Genomic DNA, 18130 nt, shown 5'->3' on the forward strand with positions numbered 1-18130 from the left:
AGACTCGTAGTTTAATGCTTAGTCACGTCCTAGAAGGTTTAGTCAGGGGAACATCTGCTTGTTTCCCAATTCAGAAGCTTTGAAATTGAATATTGTCAAGGGGAATACCTGTGGGTCAATCTGATAGCTCAACTTTGTGACTGGACGGGACAATTAGCCTTGGTCAAGTCCAGTTTGAGCTAAATGACGCTAAGGTACACCTTAGAGATCTGCAGTCACACCTCTGTATGCGACTCAAGTCCTCTTCCCCCTTCTTCTTTTCATGGAAGACCCAGACCAGACAGAGTATTCCCTTTTAAATCCACCGGGTCAAGGCCCAATTACCCCGCTGTTAAGGTAAAATCTTTTGTCTCGGTTCGTGTCGGAGAGGAAAAAGAAAAAGGAAAAAAAAAAAAAAGATAAAAGAAGAGCTCTCTGGAGCAGAATTTCAAGGAAAGCAGTGGTCTTAGAGTCTTCTACTAATGCTTACTGCTCCAAATCTGTCTCTATAGAGCTTAGTGTTCGGAGACAGGATGACAGCAAGTGGGTCGACTAAACTCCTCTCCTTGTTGGAGTGCAACATGCATCTGTACACTTGTGCACCTACCTGCATCTAACTTGACAACTCAAGTAGGCCAAGGTAGCAGAGATAAACATTAAAAACCCAGAGGGTTAAGCACTCGCAAATAAACATTCACCCATCTAGAGTCCTTGATCGTTTCATCCAAAATAATTCGTCCTCGTTGGCAAGGCAGCTGAAGGGTGATGCTCGTACCTTCAAAAACCTGCCGTATTTTAGGGCTTGCAATTATTTTTACAAAAATGATGCACAATGACAGAGGGTTTAATTCAGAGCTTTAGCCTTGTGTCTTAGCAACAATAAAAGGGATGGGAGGGAAGCAACATTCCAGAGCTCTTCAGATATCGATTTTGCTGATTGAGGAAGGAGGATGGTGTAGCTACCGCTGGCAAATGAGCAAGAGCTCTCCACTTAAACCTAACTCACTTCCGAGAGCCTATAAGCACACCCATGAGAGACCCAACTTCAATACTGATGAAATGTAGAGTGCAGTGGCGTACACCATTAACGGAGAAGGGAAGTGTGACGCCACACAGCTAGGCAGATCTTAAAAAAGTGCAATGTGTAAGATACAGTGCTGACATGTCAAAGACATCTATATATTGTGTTGCAGAGATGTCTATCGGAAATTAATATGCTAACCGACTAGCCCCGGCACGCCCTGTCTTGTAATACCACTTTGCTCCTCGAGAGGCGATTAGATAGTTCATCTATTGGATTAAATCCAAAGTGGTAGAAACGAGAAAACGTCTCATACCCTCGCCTCATCTTCCCCGCCGCCGGGAGGCTGTTTCGCCGGGAGTAGAGCGTGCAGCAGCTCCGGGAGAGACGTAGCTACGCCCCGTTAGCAGTTAGCTCAAATTCAGTCAGCTGAGGACATCAGCACCAGGGGTCTGATCCCGGGGACTGCCCCAACTCCCCGCTGCATCAGCAATTTTTCTGTTGCTGCCACCAGCCCGCTGTGGCTCCCGGTGCTGGGGTTTGTGGTGGCTGAATTCGAGTTGCTGCGGCCGTTGACTGGGCGTCAATCCCCCCCAGAGCTGTCGAGTATCAACCGCTCTCCTCTCGGTGGGGAGGATGAGATGAAAGCACGGGTCGTTTTCTCACTTCTGCCACTTTGGATTTAATACAAGCAAACTATCATATCGTAACCGGACCGTACGCCCCCGGTTAGTGGCACTAACACACAGATGGCTAACGTAAACTATAGGCCGACGGCATACAAGAAGATACTAAGATAGTGTTGTTTTGACAGGCTCTCAAAGTGTCGGCAGTCTGGTTGGATTTTGCATATTCTTGCCCTGCTGTTAGTTAGTAGTTGGCTTTTTTTTGTATAACTGATAAATTGTAAATTTTTTATTTTATGGACCCAGTATGGTGAAATGTTGACCCCTATTTGTTTGGAGCATGTGGCCAGATCTTACACATTGCACCTTTAAGAGAAATGCCAAGTGGACTGTGCTTTGGAGGTTTATTTGCTTTTCACATATTACAATTAATACTGATTAGGTGCCATTTGCATTCACACCACTCCATGTGGATACACAGATCCCTGATGACCACCACCACCTCCAACTGTAGACTCAGTCATCGAATCTCTCTATACGCGTCACGGAGTGCACTCCCACCTGCGTTTAGAGCCGTCCACACGTGATTGAATCATCCAGGATTTAAATGCAGATTGTAAACAGAGCCGCTGACGCACTCTGGTAAAAAAAAAAACAAAACATGCATACTTTTACCGCGCGTGCGATGCTAACTCATTTTGACAAGTGCACAATCATGCATACTTTCCTCTCCGATACACACTACAAACAACAATTTGCCTTAGAAAGGAACATTTTAGCTGAGCTGACTTCTGAAAAAAAACACCCTGGAGTCTAAATAAGCAATACTGTGAAATCAAACCAGGTATAAAAGCTGCACAGACTGTGTGCATGTGTGTGCCGAGGGAAATTATAACATTAAAAAAAACTGTTATGGTATGGAGAAGACACGTTGCACGTCATAGTGCATGCATGACTGAATTATTTTATTCCATTTTTATTGTTTCTGGCTCTAAATGGCCCATATATATGTATTATGACTTCATCTACATGCACACCACTGTGTATTAATGCACATTCACTTCTATAAACAAGCCCAATATGGTACTTTACACACATTCTATGTGTTGGTGTTACTAACCTGAGCCACTTTTTATCATCATCATCATGTTAATGGCATATTTTGCACAGTATTTTTACACCTTGACAAGGCTGTAGTCGCCCTCGTATCCCCATCACACACACACACACACACACACTCATTATCCCCCCAACACAAACACCACAAATAAACAGCAGAATCATTATTTTCGCTTCACTCGTCAAAAGCCAGCTCACGGCTGAATTTTCTGTCATTAAAAAAACATTAATGAGGATGATTAAAATGACTGCGATGAGGCTGGGACAGGGATATGAATCTCACTCCTGTGCTGAATGCCAAAAGGAACTCTCTTGGCTTTTTGGCTTTTGAGTGGGTGCATGTTTTTGTGTTTATCAGGCTGCACTGCAAATGTTTTTTTTTTGGTTTTGTTTCTTAACTCTTATGAAAGGGGGTGAGATGGGACTGTTTGCTCCAGCTATTGTCTGTGTGCTGTGGTTTGAAACCCTGAAAATCTGTACATTTGTTTGGTACATTCTCAGCCCAACACAAACACGGGTGGGGATTTTAGAAAATACACTTTTGAATTGATTTGTGGAGGTTTTAAGCTGCAAAATCTGATACATGGAAGTCGGCTGCAAAACAGTATTTCAATTTATGAGATAACTTCTGACTAGGGAAGTCATTTTGTCAGTATGATTGAGCATAAATGCCCCATTTTGACAGTTTTCCATCAAGCTGCACTTTCAACTGCATTTCCATGTTTTTTTGCAAGAAAGATTCCAATCTCTCTTCCAGCATAGTTCACATTATAATGTGGCCCCTCTGAGTCTGACAATTGCTAAGAGTTAGCTATTTGGAAAAACAGAAAACCATCATTCAACTCAGGCAGTGGACAACAGCTCTAGGCGTGCCTGCGAGCAACAGCCGCCTTCTCTCCCTGTGCCATTACTGACACTGTACGTTCAATGACAACAATGTAGGCGTCATTTTACTGATTTACTGAGGGGACTCTGGTGTAAAAACAATCTACTGTGTTGCGCTGAAAACTTTATTTTGAAATGTGGGGCAAAGTTGGCAAACTTGACAGACTGGTTACAATAATAGTTGTCCTTATTTAAAGCTACTATAAGGAACTTTCATTTTGTGTTGATTTTGGCGGTCCCTGTGGACAAAAGCGGTAGTGTTTCCGAGCACCAGAATCCCTTTAGAAAACCTCTCATTTTACTGCAGCGGAGTCTGACAGCCTGTCCCGCTCAGTCCTGGTTCTGGTTCTCCCATGTCTACCTTCCCACCACCGGGCCCAGCAATACGGCCTGGGTCTCCAGCAGCGTGGCGTCGGTGCTGCTGGGCGTGGAACTCTCCACCTCCACCGCCAGAGCTCTGACTGCAGTTCGACCCGACACCGGAGCCACTTTTAGCTTTTGCCACAGAGAGTTGAATGCCTATTATCTCCAGCTTTGTTTTGTTTTGACCAACCACCTACCACACAGAAAGAACGAGAAACAACAACCGTGTACGGACGCCGTCTGATGTGGCCGCTCGTGTGGAGCTTGCGGTCGGTGTTAGCCGCTGTTGCTGACTGATGTAAGCCAATAGAACCCGCTGCCGGCCAGCCAGCCTTCTATTTCAATAGCACACTATGTTAGGGAATGAACTTGTCCTAGACATGCCAGAAACCGAACTAGCAGTCATTCTCGTAACAACAAGCATTAAGAATAACTTTATAGAAATAGACAATCTTGTTGCTGATGGTCTCATTTACTTAGGCAGGTTTTATGTATGGTTTTATAACCAGTTAAAAGTTCCTCACAGTAACTTTAAGTTAAGTGTCGCTCCGATAACCAACCTGAATTCATAGTTCATCTATTCAAATTTTTAAAAAGGCAGATGTTCAAGCGGCGGTGTATGTGTCTCGAGTGCTCTCTGTGCTCAGCGCTGGGTTCTGCTGGGTCAGATGTGTGTAAATCATAGCAGCCCCCTAGGTGTACAGACTCGGTAGATCAATAGACACAAGAGGGGGAAATCAACACTGCTTGTTTAAAGGGTGCGACCGGGCCAATACCAAGCCCGAGGGCATCTACCGAGAGTACTTGGTATTCAAACTGAGAGAGGGAGAGGAAGAGATATGTGGCTTAGGGCTTCAGAAATGTGTGTTTGGCTACCGGTGAGGGGGCAGGGGGAGTGCATGTACAAGAACCCCTGTTTAGGGCTATTGTTTAATTTATTAAAAGAGACAAATCAATTTGATTCACACACACACAGAGAGACAAAAAACTTTCAATTTCTCACTGGTTCTTACCTTTTTACCGATGAGCTTCTTCCTTAGGAACTCCCGGGCCTCGAACATGTAGGGGATGTCGTAGAGCGGACGGAAACGTTTGTCTTTGTCCTTGTTCTTCTCCTGAATAGACATGGAGGGAGGACGGAGGAGAAGGGTCAGGAAGAGGATGTGGGAAAAGAGAGAAGACAGAGGGGAAAAGAGAAAGATTATTCACATTGCACTTTCAAAAGCTGTGTGACATAAACACAGACACACTGATTCACACACAGTCAGCTTGTTTGTTCCCTCTTTTTCCCAGTCCTGCGACTGGGAGGATCTGGACTCAACTCGCTGAATGATTTTAATGTGAACAGCGTCAATTCACACGCGCACAGTCGCACAAACACCTTCCTCAAACACTCTCGTTGTCAATACTGGCACACTGAGAAAAAAAAAAAAAAAAATCAAACTACACAGTTACCAAGGACACGGAATGCAAACAGCCAAGACACTTTGTGTTAAACTGATGCACAAAGGCGAGCTATGTGCATATGCATGGTGCAGATGTAGCCACACATACACTCGCAACAGCTGCACACAAAAACTTCCTCAATACGCTCACCCATTCTCTGACAGGAGCAGGCCACAAATAGATCCCATTTGCATTTTCAAAAGGAGGCTGAGGTTTTGTGTTGCTCCTGTAGTGTGAAGACACACATACACACACACACTGACAGGTGTCGTTTTTGTAGGGGCGGGAAAATAATACGGCAAATGACAATGACGCAGTGGGAAAATAAACGACGGGCGCTAACAGGAGGAATGAGGCTATGAATGACAATACCAGTGTGCTCGCCACCCCTGCCCCTCCCACACTCTTCTATGAACGCCGTCATTATCTGTCATACAAACAGAAGTCTTCCAAATGAACAGACAGGGTTGGATTAATTCCTCATTTCCGCTTCTCTTCAAATGGTTTTCATTCATTTTTAATGCCTCTCCAGTTGTTTTGGAGCTGCCAGGTGTGGCACACAGCTGGGCTTGATGGATGTGGAGAGGAACACATGGGGGGGCAAAGGGTGTGCGAGCATGTGTTTGTATGTTTCGAGCATGTGCTTACGGCTCCATTGAGGTCTTTAAGATGAATCATGTGGAGACAAACTCCGATGAAAAAAATCATACACCGGTGACATTAATTTTTCCCTCCAAAACACTGTTCATATTTTGAGTAAGTCTCAACATGACTGCACAGATTGGCCCTGGTAAAGGAGCTCTGCAAACTGCCAAATCTACCAGACAGTTCTTTTAACCTTGGCAGGAATGTCAGTTTAATAGCTTTCTATTCTTACTCCCTCACTCGCATCCTTCTCCACTTTCGCTAGCGGAGTCAGCGCAGCATGGAACCTCGGAGGTGAGTTAATCTCACACATGGCCAGCGGAAATCCCCCCGCCGCTCAGCCAAGAGTCGATGTCCTCCATTTTGTGTCAGCCGGGGCTTATTGTCGGGGTCTTTCATCCCTACCAAGTCAGTTGCGGTGGGATGATGGGGCCTTTTAGGAGCACTGCCAGCCAGGAATCCTGCATTTTGTGCCTGAGCTGCGGACTTAGCCGTCCACTGCTGGGAGATGAGGATCATTTTTACCAAGCTGGCGTTGCTCCGGGTGAAATCCTTCTTTTGGGGCAGATTTTCGTAATGTCGTACATTAAGACAATTCCCAGACACTGAACGACGGTGTGTTGGCATCCTGAGGTGGCTTTTACACACAGTGTATTCATGGTAGTACCATAGAGTGTACATAAGAAGTGGACGTAGTCACCGTGACATCACCCAGTGGTTTGTAGACTACCGTTTTGAAGCCTCAAGTTCAGCATTTTGGCCGTCGCCGTCTTAGTTTTTGCAACCAGAAGTGACACGAGAGGGTGGAGCTAAGTACAACTGAACACTGGACATTTTTAAGTGACAATATGTTACACTTAACTTGTGAACTGAAAACACACTGTGAAAGTGTTAAAGTTGTAAGACAAAAACACGGACAACTCCCAGACCGGACAACGCTGCGGTAGCGACCTGTCAATCACAAACTTCTCCCGTGTGGTAAGGTTGCCCACTGGGTAGTACTCCATTTTGGAGGCCATTAGGATTCTGATAGACACAGGTCGAAACAAGACGATAAGTTCAACAGGGGAAAGTAAAGCATGAACCTAAGAGGAGAGGGAAAACCAAAAAAAAAAAAACATTTTTAACTAATAAGCTGTTTCACGGTGGAAAGGGAGTCATGTCAGTGAGGGCGAAGAGTGTAAATGTCAGCACTCTCTGCCAATTAGGCACAAGGAGTGGAGAAGCAGACAAGGAGGACAAAAAGGTACTTCTCCCTCCATCTTTTAGAAGGTCTATGGGGAATGGAGCGAGGCCAAGTCGAAGACCGGCGAGGTGAAAGAGTCAGAAAACAGGAAAATGAGACGACGAGAGTAAACGGTACAACTAAAAACATGGGCAGTCATAAGAATCAATGATGCCAATCGATTGCAACAAACCGTCCAATATTTCACAATGGGCCTGGTCCGCTTTGTCTTCAAGCTACAAAAGGAGTCCATGTCAGCTGCAGTGCTATTCAAAAACGGACATTAAGCATTCCCTGACAGTTAAAAGGGACAGTGTGTAGGATTTGGCGGCATCTAGTGGGGTGGTTGCAGATTGCAACCAACTGAGTAACCATCCGCTGACTTCTCCATTTCCAAGACTGCAGTAACGTGAGACACAGCGTAAAAACGTGGCAACGCCATTCACCTCGCTCAGAGGCCATCCTTACCATAATAACACTACTTTAGGAGCAACGGAAGTCAGACGGTGGCTGACGGTACTCCGGTTTTGCACTCCGCAACTCACGTTACCGCAGTTTAACAAGCGTGATGGAGTACTACGGTGGCCATCAGGTTGCGTAAAAATGCTAAAGGCTCTGTCTAAAGCCAGTGTTTTGGTTTGTTCGTTCTGCGCTACTGTAGGAACATGGCGGAGCAATGACGGACTGCGTGTTCCCGCTCCCTATGTAGCTATGAAGGGCTCATTCTAAGCTAACGAAAACACAAGGATTCTTAGTTTCAGGAGATTAATGAAAACATAGTTATGAATATTATATTCCATTTCTGTTAATACATCCCCCGAAATGTTACACACTGTTCCTTTAAGTGCAATCCAAACTGTTGAAAATAAATGTGCCCCACTCCAAATCAAGCCAAACATACACAAGGCTGTTCTGCCTTAATGAGTAATGTGAAAACATAGCCCGTGACAAGTCTAATTATTTGACTAAAGAGCCGAGTTCAACTTCAGTCTCCAGCCCGAGATAAACCGACAAACATTAGCATCATTAAATTACTCAGACAAGACTGTGTACACCATCCTTAAACTGTTATGCGGTTGCAGGAAGGTTACAGAAAAAGAGGAGAGTCACTGCTATGTCTCAACCGTGACCCAATAACAACAGTTTGCTCTCACTATCCTCGGGGGGAGTTCTGTTCTATTTGGGGTAAATTCCCTTCGTTCCAAATTACCAGCTAAAGCTCAGGAATCGTCTTTGACTATTGCAGAGGCATGACGCTAGCTGGATTGTACAGTGTCGCAGGGCTGCAGGGGGGCTGGGCTGCAAAATGTGTGGCTGCTACTGCTGCAAGCATTTTGCAGCTTTCTGGAACTTCAAGGGTGAAATCATGACTCAGGAGCGCGTCATGCTTTCTGATGTGTGGCGGTGGAGTTGGGGGGTGGGTGGGGGAGAGTCGGTGTACAGTATTAGGCATTAGTTTTGCATTTAACTGATTGAGAAGAGTGTGTGTAACCTACATTTTGGAGAGAAATACGCTGCTGTGTGTGCGCGTGTGTCCCCAGACAAAGTGGACATTATTTTTTGATTAAGCGGCGCACTGGGAGCCTTAAACAGTCAACATTTACTACTGTATGCCTAACAACATTACTCAATTGTGCATGCATAAACATTAAATGGCTGCAGAGGGCTGCGGTGGAGAGAGGGAGACAATGCAAGAGGGAGAGAAGGGAAGGCGTACGCTTCCTGAAAGCACAGAGCATGAAGGATGTAGCCGGGTTGTGGTGCTACAATACGAAATCTAATATATCTAATCTAATAACCTTACATTCACAGCATTATTGTGCCTACGCCGGAATACAAAGAAGTCATTACTAAACTGACTTGAAGTGATCCCACAATAGACGCGAGAGAGAACCTGGATTTTCAGAATGAAATTACCTGTAGTACCGTAACAACGTGATTAGCTGCTACCAGACTGGTGCAGGTAAATTAACTGGGACATAAATAACAACGTCGAACAAAAAAAAAAATGTGAGCTAAAGCAGTGAGTAAAGGCAGCGACACTGAGATTCAATGTGTGCGGTGTTTTTAATATTTGGACCAGACAGACGGTCAGACTGGCCCTGCGGACAAACACAGGGATGCAGTGTTAGACTAAGTGCAGTGCTGCCTGAAAAAGAAAAATCTCTAATATTGCTGAATATATGCAGCTATTGAAAGCACAGAGCAAATTGGAATCCACTGGATAATATCGCACATATTGCATCCGTCTCAACACACAAAGCGTCCCATTTATAAATGGCCCTGTGTCCAAACAAAAATCTGTTCAAAAAAATGAGTTCAGGTGGTGACAATACTGCGCCTCTCAAAAGCAGCATTCATATCATCTTCTAATGCAGCACTAGCACAGACACAAGCAAGTCAAGTCCTTGCTTTCATCAACAGTGTCAGCCAAATAGTATAATGGGGCAAAAAAATATTCACCCCAGCAGTGAGGAGGAGGGGATACTGGCGGCTACCAATCTGCCTCGCCCCAGCCACTAGTGCCCAAGTGAATCACAAAGTGGGCGACTCCCCCCTTCCCTTGTCATCATCGCCCTCCCAAACTTGAAGTCAAAGCATGTCATGCCAGGCTAGGGGCACGCCGAGGGCACACACATGGCCAGACATAAAATTTGGAGGATGGGGACAGAAGTGAGGAGGGAGGGTGGGGAAGAGACAAAAACAAAGAGTGTAAGCAAGCCACAGTCACAAATAGAGAGTAAGGACCAGATGGGTCCAACTGCTTAAAGGGTACAGTGTGTAGGATTTGGCGGCGACTAGCGGTGTGGTTGCAGATTGCAACCAACTGAGTACCCCCTCCGCTCACTCCTTCCTTTCCAAGACTGTGGTAACGTGAGCCGCTGAGTGCAAAACCGTGGTAACGCCGTTCGCATAGCTCAGAGGCCATCCTTACCATAACAGAGTGGTGCAGGGATGAATTATTTTTGTAGGCCGACCACGAAGTTAACATCACCCTGGTTCCCGCGACAAAAAGCGAATGGGATTTTTCCATTGGTTTTTGGATTATTGCAGAAAATAAGCTCTGTGCCAAACACACGTTTATGATACTCGCACATTTTGTTCAGCATGATAATCTCCACAAATAAACACCACTTTATGATTTATGAAGCGTGTCACGGTCGCATGAGCGCGAGTATACACAACGAGGCTGTAAAGGCGGACGAGTCGGCATGATGACATTAAGTAGTCTCATTTAGCCACTTGTTAGCAACCGCCTTTTTTTAAGACATAGAACAAAACGTTAAAATCTCTCTAGCTTGTGTTAACCACAGACCTTATTTCAGGCATCTAACTAAAAACCTATTTAAAAAAACCATTGGCTTCCGGTGGCCTGCAGGTAACGTAAAAACGCAAAAAGGCTCTCTCTAGAGCGAGTGTTTGGTTTGTCCGTTCTGGACTACTGTAGAAACCTGGCAGAGCAACATGGCGCAGCCCTTCATATCTCCCTATGCAGACTCAATTCTAAGCTAACGAATACACGATCCTTAGTTTCAGGTGATTATACACTAATGAAAACATAGCTATGAATAATATATTCCATTTCTGCCATTAGATCTCCCGAAGTGTTACACACTGTTCCTTTGTATCAAACTTCAAGAGTTATATTCCTGCAGTGATATTTGCATGAAAGAGATTCTGTTCTGAAAAGCCACTGAAAGTCAACACAAATATTATCTTACTGTAATACACAAACTTGAGAACACTCAAGTCCCCTTCCAATTGCGCTTTTGTTTTGGCTTGGTATGGTGTCAATTCTCTATTTGACAACATTTGGATGATTTACTTTATCTGTTTTCATTGTATTTTCAGCATCCTGCTCTTCACTGCAGTTGATCATCACAACACATTTTTTATTTCCATATTCTACCACCTGTGTTTTGGACCTTGATGTCTTGACTGCAATTCATTATCATGTGCAGACAAGCAAACAAAAACATGCTACTGTATAGCAATTGTTCAAAACAGCAGCTGTGCAACAATACCAAATAATATGAGGTCATTTGTTTTGCAGGCTTATCTACACATTCAGAAGTACTTCACATAGTTATGATGTGAAAAATTATCAAATTCTGCCCACATACTTTGCCAGACTTTTCAGACCTGCCGTATTTATAGAGATGCTAATCAGTGTGCAGCATTCCAGTATAAAAATAAACCTAATAATGTGAAAGTAAAAATAAGAAGAAAAGAGAGACGGGGGGGAGGAAGAGAGGCAGAGAGATATACAAGTGCATTATGGGAGGCAGCCGAGATGTATTGAGATACGAAATCATCTACTAAGTCGACACACGCGCACAAAGGTGGACTGCAGAGAGGTAACACAAGTAGGCAGGGCTGTATGGAGTAGCGCGGGGATGAGCCGCAGTCATTGTGTTGCCTTATGTAAGGACAGTGAGTTGACCTCTCCGTGCGCTCCATCAGCGGCGTCCTTAACCCTACTTAAACCGCATAAGCACACAGATGCATTGCGATGCATGAAGAGAAGCACACACACACAAACACTCGAGACATCGTCGAAGCAGATCCCGCACAAACGCGCCGATTGTGAGTGAGTGAGTTAGTGAGTGGGTGTAACAGTGAGTCACTGAGTAGCATAGACATCTCTCCCCACTCGTGTGTTTACGCTGGGCTTGTCCTGATGCACATGAGAGAAGAGAGGAAAACAGGGAGAAAGATAGCAAATATTAAAAAAAAGTGGGGAGAAAAAAGGGGAGGAGGAGGAGAGAGAGAGAGAGAGAGAGAGAAGAAAAAGCTGACTCCAACTCCCAAGCTCAAAATAACTCACATCTGAAGATGTGCCACAGCAGTAACACTGGGGAGGAGTGGAGCCAAAAAAATGAGAGTGAAAAAGGAGGAAATTTGTGTCCGTGTTTTGCTGCAGACACCATTGGTCTACTGATCTGTCAGTCTGAGCACAATTAGTGTAGTCACGAGAGGGGTGTGTGTGGCGTTAGGGGTCTAAAAAGGAGATGGGAGGAGGAGAAGAGGGATGGCAGGAGCGGTCACAGTTCATCAGTGCACTGGTACATCTGGCCTCGGTTCCCCTCCGAACAGCAACACACATAAACGGCTTTGCTTGCAGAATGCACGGCCAAACAGTGCACAGACACATCCAGACAGACAGAGATAATAATAACAACTGGCACAAGAAAATCCCTACAGACCTCCGGAGAGTGCAACACACACACTTGTCACAATACCAAAATTTCTGAGCTCTCCGGAGATGTCCTGGGTTCATAGATAGGCTACATGCACACATCCAGCATGGCTCTACACATATACAGCACATGTGTGTGTTTGTAATCCATGTTTGTGCACACGCTGACGCCCAATTTCCAAGATGTTTCCTGACACAGGCTAATGCAGCTTAACCAAGCATGTCACTCTGTGTGTGTGCGTGCGTGCATGTGTCGTGTGTAAGCCGCGCCGCAAACCGTGACGGCGTCTTTGTGTCTGTCTGCTGCACTGTAAGCAAGAAGCACCGGCGCGCTCGTGACAGTGTTAGCCAACACGATGTCAGTGTGTGTAGGAGCTTGTGGCTGAGAGATACCTGCTGTGACCTCGGAGGTCGGAATGCTGCTTACAAGCTCACAAAGCAAACAAATCAGTTGTCAGTTTGCGCGTGCTGTCATTGCATGTACATGTTATATGTGTACTAACGGTATTTTTCTTTAGGCATGGTGGAGAAGAAAAAAATACTACCTACCATTACAGCTATTAGCCATGGCAGGAGAGTGTTTCTTCTTTATAAATACCTTGGCGGGTGAATATTTGGAGGTGCTAAACGATACATTTCATTGCCTTTAAAAAAGCAAGGTACATACCGAACCATTTAGACCTCTATGCATAAACATAAAACCATATTTAGTCAAGATATGAGAGAAATGTCAGTGCTTCTCTGTTGCCTTTATTCAACCTTTCAGTCCAAGGGCTCATCATAGCTTCAGTAAACCTATCACAACTCTGCATTGCTGCCATAGCGACAACACTCAAAGCTGAGCCAACAGCTTTACAGACAGGCAGGCAGGCAGCTCTTTAGCTCACAGACCGAAATAACTAGTTAACAAAACAGCACCATGAACATTCCTTATCAAAACACAAAGATGCAGCAACAGTTTTTTATGTAAGACCGCCACCCTCCGCCTCCAAAAAAAGACCCTGTCCTGTCCTGTCCTGCTGCTGCAGTCACAAAAAAGGCCCTGTAGGAAGCACTGGATAATATCATATGCCTCTGATTGTCTTTCATGTTTTAATTTAAATGATAAAAGGCATACGTTCTGTTGCTGATATCATTTCACTCCAACTTACACATGCTTTTTTCTCCCTCAAAGGAATACTTCAAACACAAAAAGACCATTTGTATATCAATTACTCTTCCCTGTGTTACCTTGAATTCTTAAAAAAAAAAAAAAAATTCTCGCATGCCTCAAAGAGAATCGAGATGGAGAATCCAAAAGAAAAGTTTTGATGAATCAAAGTAAATGGGGGGCCTTGTTTAACAACTACACTCTCACACAACTCCTGCAGTATAATCCAAGACTTGAATTATCCAGTCGTATGGCTCAGTTCGCAAACACATGCATCTTCGCTAAAACCTTACCATTTTAAAACACTCCTGCATTAACAGTCCCGCACTTGCGTGTCCGAAATGTTTTAAATGAGACTTGGATTATACTGCACGAGTTGTGTGAGGGTTTGTAAATGGATCAAGACTCTTGTCTGTTTTTTTTTTTATTCTTCGTTCACCATGGAGGCATGTGAGTAAAACAGTTTTCTTCAAGAACTAAAAGGTAATACAGGGATAGTAATTGATGTACAAATGGTCATTTTGTGCTTCAAGTATTCCTTTATCTTGTCAATAATGTCAATTATGCACTTGTAAAATAGCTACATTAACAACTACTAACAAAATCTACAACGCAAAACAATATGTTTAGAGCTACAACGATTAATCGATGAGTTGAAAAACCAATTAATCGATTAGCAAAAAAAGTGGCTATTAATGTAGTTGAGTAATTTTTTTACGAAAAATAAGTCTAAATTCTCTGATTCCAGCTTCTTAAATGTGAATATTTTCTGGTTTCCTCACTTCTCTATGACAGTAAACTGAATATCTTTGAGTTGTGGACAAAACAAGACATTTGACGACGTCATCTTGGGCTTTTTTATAAACCAAAGAACTAATCGCTGAATCAAATTGTTAGTTGCAGCCTTAAATATGTTACTTATGCAAGTAAATTTGAACATGATCTTCCTAGTTCAAGATGGATTATTGCGACAGGGCTCGTAATATTGCATCCAGGCTGGCTACGATAAATTTCATTCTACTATCCCAGTGAGCTGGTACCCAGACAGGCGGATTTTGATAAATTTGCAGGGATATTTACATGAAAAATCACACACACATAAGTGTAATTAAATATGCATGAAGTGCAAGAACTAGCAACACAACACTGTGCCAATATAACACCAATACAATACACACACCAACATTCACATCTGGGCTCCCGGTAACATACGACAGGGTAATGAAGCACAAAACACATACTGTTGAAGCATCTGGTGCAGGCAGAGACAGAGCGACAGACGGGCTCTGACAGACAGCAAGAGATGGGAAAAAGGAGGAGGAGGAGAGAGAAACAAAGACAAGAGTGGAGGAAAGGAAGTAGAAAAAAAAAAGTGGGAAAATAAATCAGGAAAAGCAACGTGGGAGAAAGAAAGAATCGTCAAAAGGAGGCCAAGACCAGGTCAGAAAAGAGTTGGGAGAGAAAGCTAGGGAATGCAAGGAGCAGGAGAAAGGGCAGAGAGACAAAATGGAGAGATGTTTTTGCCCACAAGCTCGTTACAACCACAGAGAGCTAAGGAGAATAAACACACACGAAGGGCAACCGTGCAGGTCAACAATCTGACCGCGGCTTGCACACCCGGAGGGAGAGGACGGCAGGAGAAAGTGACTGTGGAGGAGAGGAGGAGAGAACAGAAGGAGGGAGGGAGGCAGAGAGAGAGAGAGAGATACAAAGCAGTCTCTTAATGATGCGAGGAACTAACGACGCCAGGGGAGAGAGGGAGACGAGTGTAAAAACTAGACAACAGTAAAGAGGAAAAGATAAAACCATAAAGTGAAAGAACAAGCAGAGAGAGGAGTCAATAAAAACAATCAAAACTGAAAAGATAAAGGACCGTTGCAGACATTCGCTCATAAACGGATAATACAGTAAACAATGTGTCGTCAAATGGCCTCAGACATGCTGAAGCGCTTATTGAAAAACAAACAAAAAACACAGAGCCTTTTAGAAAGGTGCCGAATAAAAGTATGGTTTTTCCTGAAAAAAATTATGATGGTGAATTAATAATTTAAAAATGTTTTGGCGTGTCCAAAATGAATGTTTTGTTTATCTCTGTGGAAGATATCCGACGTTCGGTTGCCACTTCTAACAAGGCTTGTGAGCCAATAGTAAAACGACGTTGGTATCACATAGGGTCTCTCAGTTAGGCCCTGTTCAGACCTGGCATTAATATGCGTCCTGAGTGATCCGAACACAAGTGGACAGCTATAAGTACGTCTGGAGTGCGTCTCGAGTGACTACTTGTGATCCGTTCTCACTTCTCCGCTCTATATGCAAATAAACGTGTAGTTAACACATGGCTAATGCAGCAGACATTGTGACGTATTGAACATACATGAATGTCAGTAGTAATAGCCTACGTATCGTCGATTTGGGTGCATTTATTAACATTAAAATAAAAGGTTATTGTACAGGCGGGCCCCGGTGACCTCCGTGCCGCTGGCACCGCTGCCTTTTGCCAGACAACAGCGGGATACAGAGCTTCAGAGAACCGGGGAGGAGAGCAAGCAAGCGGGCGGGCGAAGTGACAGCTCTGTGCACACATACTCCGACAGTCTGATAATAATGTACTTCTGATAGTTTGTAGATATGTAGCCTATAGGTAAGATATATAATTATTGTACCGACAGGATACAGTAGAGCACGGAGGCTGTTTCCATGCCACGATGGCAGACAAGCGCACGCGTCTTCCTGTCTATTCACCTGAGGAGTGCAGAGACGTCAGTTGAGTAGGCGGCCCTTCAATGTGGCCCAGGACACCCCTGATTGTGGTCTGAGCGATCGGAACGCAATGCGTCCTAAATGCGACTTGAGTGTGTTCACACCTGTACTTAGAGCTGTCCACTTGTGATCCGATCATTCAGGATGCGTGTTAATAACAGGTCTGAACAGGGCGTTAGTGTGAAAAAGAAATGGCTGAAATTGACGGTAAGCACCTGGCAACAACTTGTTGTGAAGTAAATGTAATTGAACAGGGGGAGGACGAACGCAACATCTAGCGGCTGAATGTTATCAATAGCACCTTTAAACAAAGAGAGAAAATGTCTTTCATTGGAATTATCTCTGACAAAAAGAAGAATCACTGCTGTTGTGACATTAAAACTTTCTAATTAATTGTGAGCGACATTTTCAGACGTCTTGAGCCTGTTATTTAGAAAATGATGGCACTTTAGACTCAGACACCAAGGGTAATTGAGAAATAAAAATTGATCGCTCCTTCTTTTAAAAATAAATACATGGTGTTGAAATGAAGCTTTTGGAAGCGACGCACGTTTTAATTATATAGTAATGAAAAGGGCTTCATTTCAACCTTGATAATCAGAGCTTGGCGGAGAGAGTCGACTTCTAGGACAGTAGATGTCTAAGGTGTCCCTGCTTACAGTTTTTTTAAAGACACTGCCTATTGTGTGGATAAATATACGTCTCCATTGTTGGGACTAGGTATGTGTGTGAAGCTTGTATATGTTTTCACGATCTTGAAGTGATTCTGAGGAAAGAGGGGGGAGTGTGGAGGGGAAAGAAAAAAAAAAAAAATCGATCTGCCTCACTCTCTGCAGTGCTGCAACCACTGGGTGTGTGCAAGCGTCTCACTGGGTTTGCATGTGCCCCAACTGCAGGGGCGCCACCAAGTGGTCAAAAATTATTCCCACGGTCATTTAGAGAGAGAGAGAGAGAGGAGAGAGAGAGAAGGACAAGACTAATGTGTGAGGGAAGAGAAGAGAGAGAGAGATGGATAAATATTCAGGAATCTGTAGAGGGGAGGTGGTAAACAGCTTGTGTTTGACTTCAAATGAAAATAAAGCAACTCTGTCAAGACAGCAGTGACACAAGTCGTCTCTGTGGGAGCTTCTAATTAATTGCAAGGCCACAAGCTCTCCCACCTACAACCGCATTCAGTCACTTATTCACACACGAGTAGGCCACTCACTTTGTGCAAAGCTGTGTACACGCATACAAAGCAGACAGACATGGCATGTTCGGGGTTTTTTTTTTACCTCTCCCTCAATTCTGGGTGGCCGGATGCTGGACAGGTGGATGGTCTTGAGTTCTCCGGAGTTGAGCTTCACCACCATGGCGTCGGCGTTGACCACCTGCATCAACCTAGAGAGACAGAAGCAGAGAGGAATTGAGTCAAAAATAAATAAACTGGGTGAAGAAAGCACCAAATAAGACAAGAAACTCAATAAGAAATCAATTTAAGGGTCCAAAAAACATGTGAATCCCTACGGAGGAGAAAACTAAAACAGAAAAATCACACCCCCAGCAGGATGGAGGAAGTGTTGGAGCAAAAAAACAGACTGGCATTGCATTTTGGGTGTGTGTGTGAGTGTGTGAGTGAGTGAGTGAGTGAGTGAGTGAGTGAGTAGATAGACTGAAAGAACGATGGGAAGTGTAGGAGCAGGTAAAGGATAAATGGAGAGGAAGAGATCTA

The 18130-nt window shown here is 44.1% G+C and overlaps 1 protein-coding gene across 3 annotated transcripts in view; it reads right to left on the reverse strand.

Annotated features, from left to right (window-relative positions):
- The window catches only part of snd1 (staphylococcal nuclease and tudor domain containing 1), a 220349-nt gene that overhangs the window by 172547 nt on the left and 29672 nt on the right, over positions 1-18130 (reverse strand). For all 3 annotated transcript variants that reach the window (XM_037760706.1, XM_037760707.1, XM_037760708.1), the window contains exons 10-11: positions 17694-17797; positions 5007-5108 (exon numbers count right to left, since the gene is read on the reverse strand). In XM_037760706.1, coding sequence (XP_037616634.1) covers positions 5007-5108; positions 17694-17797 — 206 coding nt within the window. The remainder of the gene's footprint in view (positions 1-5006; positions 5109-17693; positions 17798-18130) is intronic.

Source organism: Sebastes umbrosus, chromosome 23 (assembly GCF_015220745.1).
Source record: "Sebastes umbrosus isolate fSebUmb1 chromosome 23, fSebUmb1.pri, whole genome shotgun sequence".
In the NCBI taxonomy this organism is placed as follows: Eukaryota; Metazoa; Chordata; class Actinopteri; order Perciformes; family Sebastidae; genus Sebastes; species Sebastes umbrosus.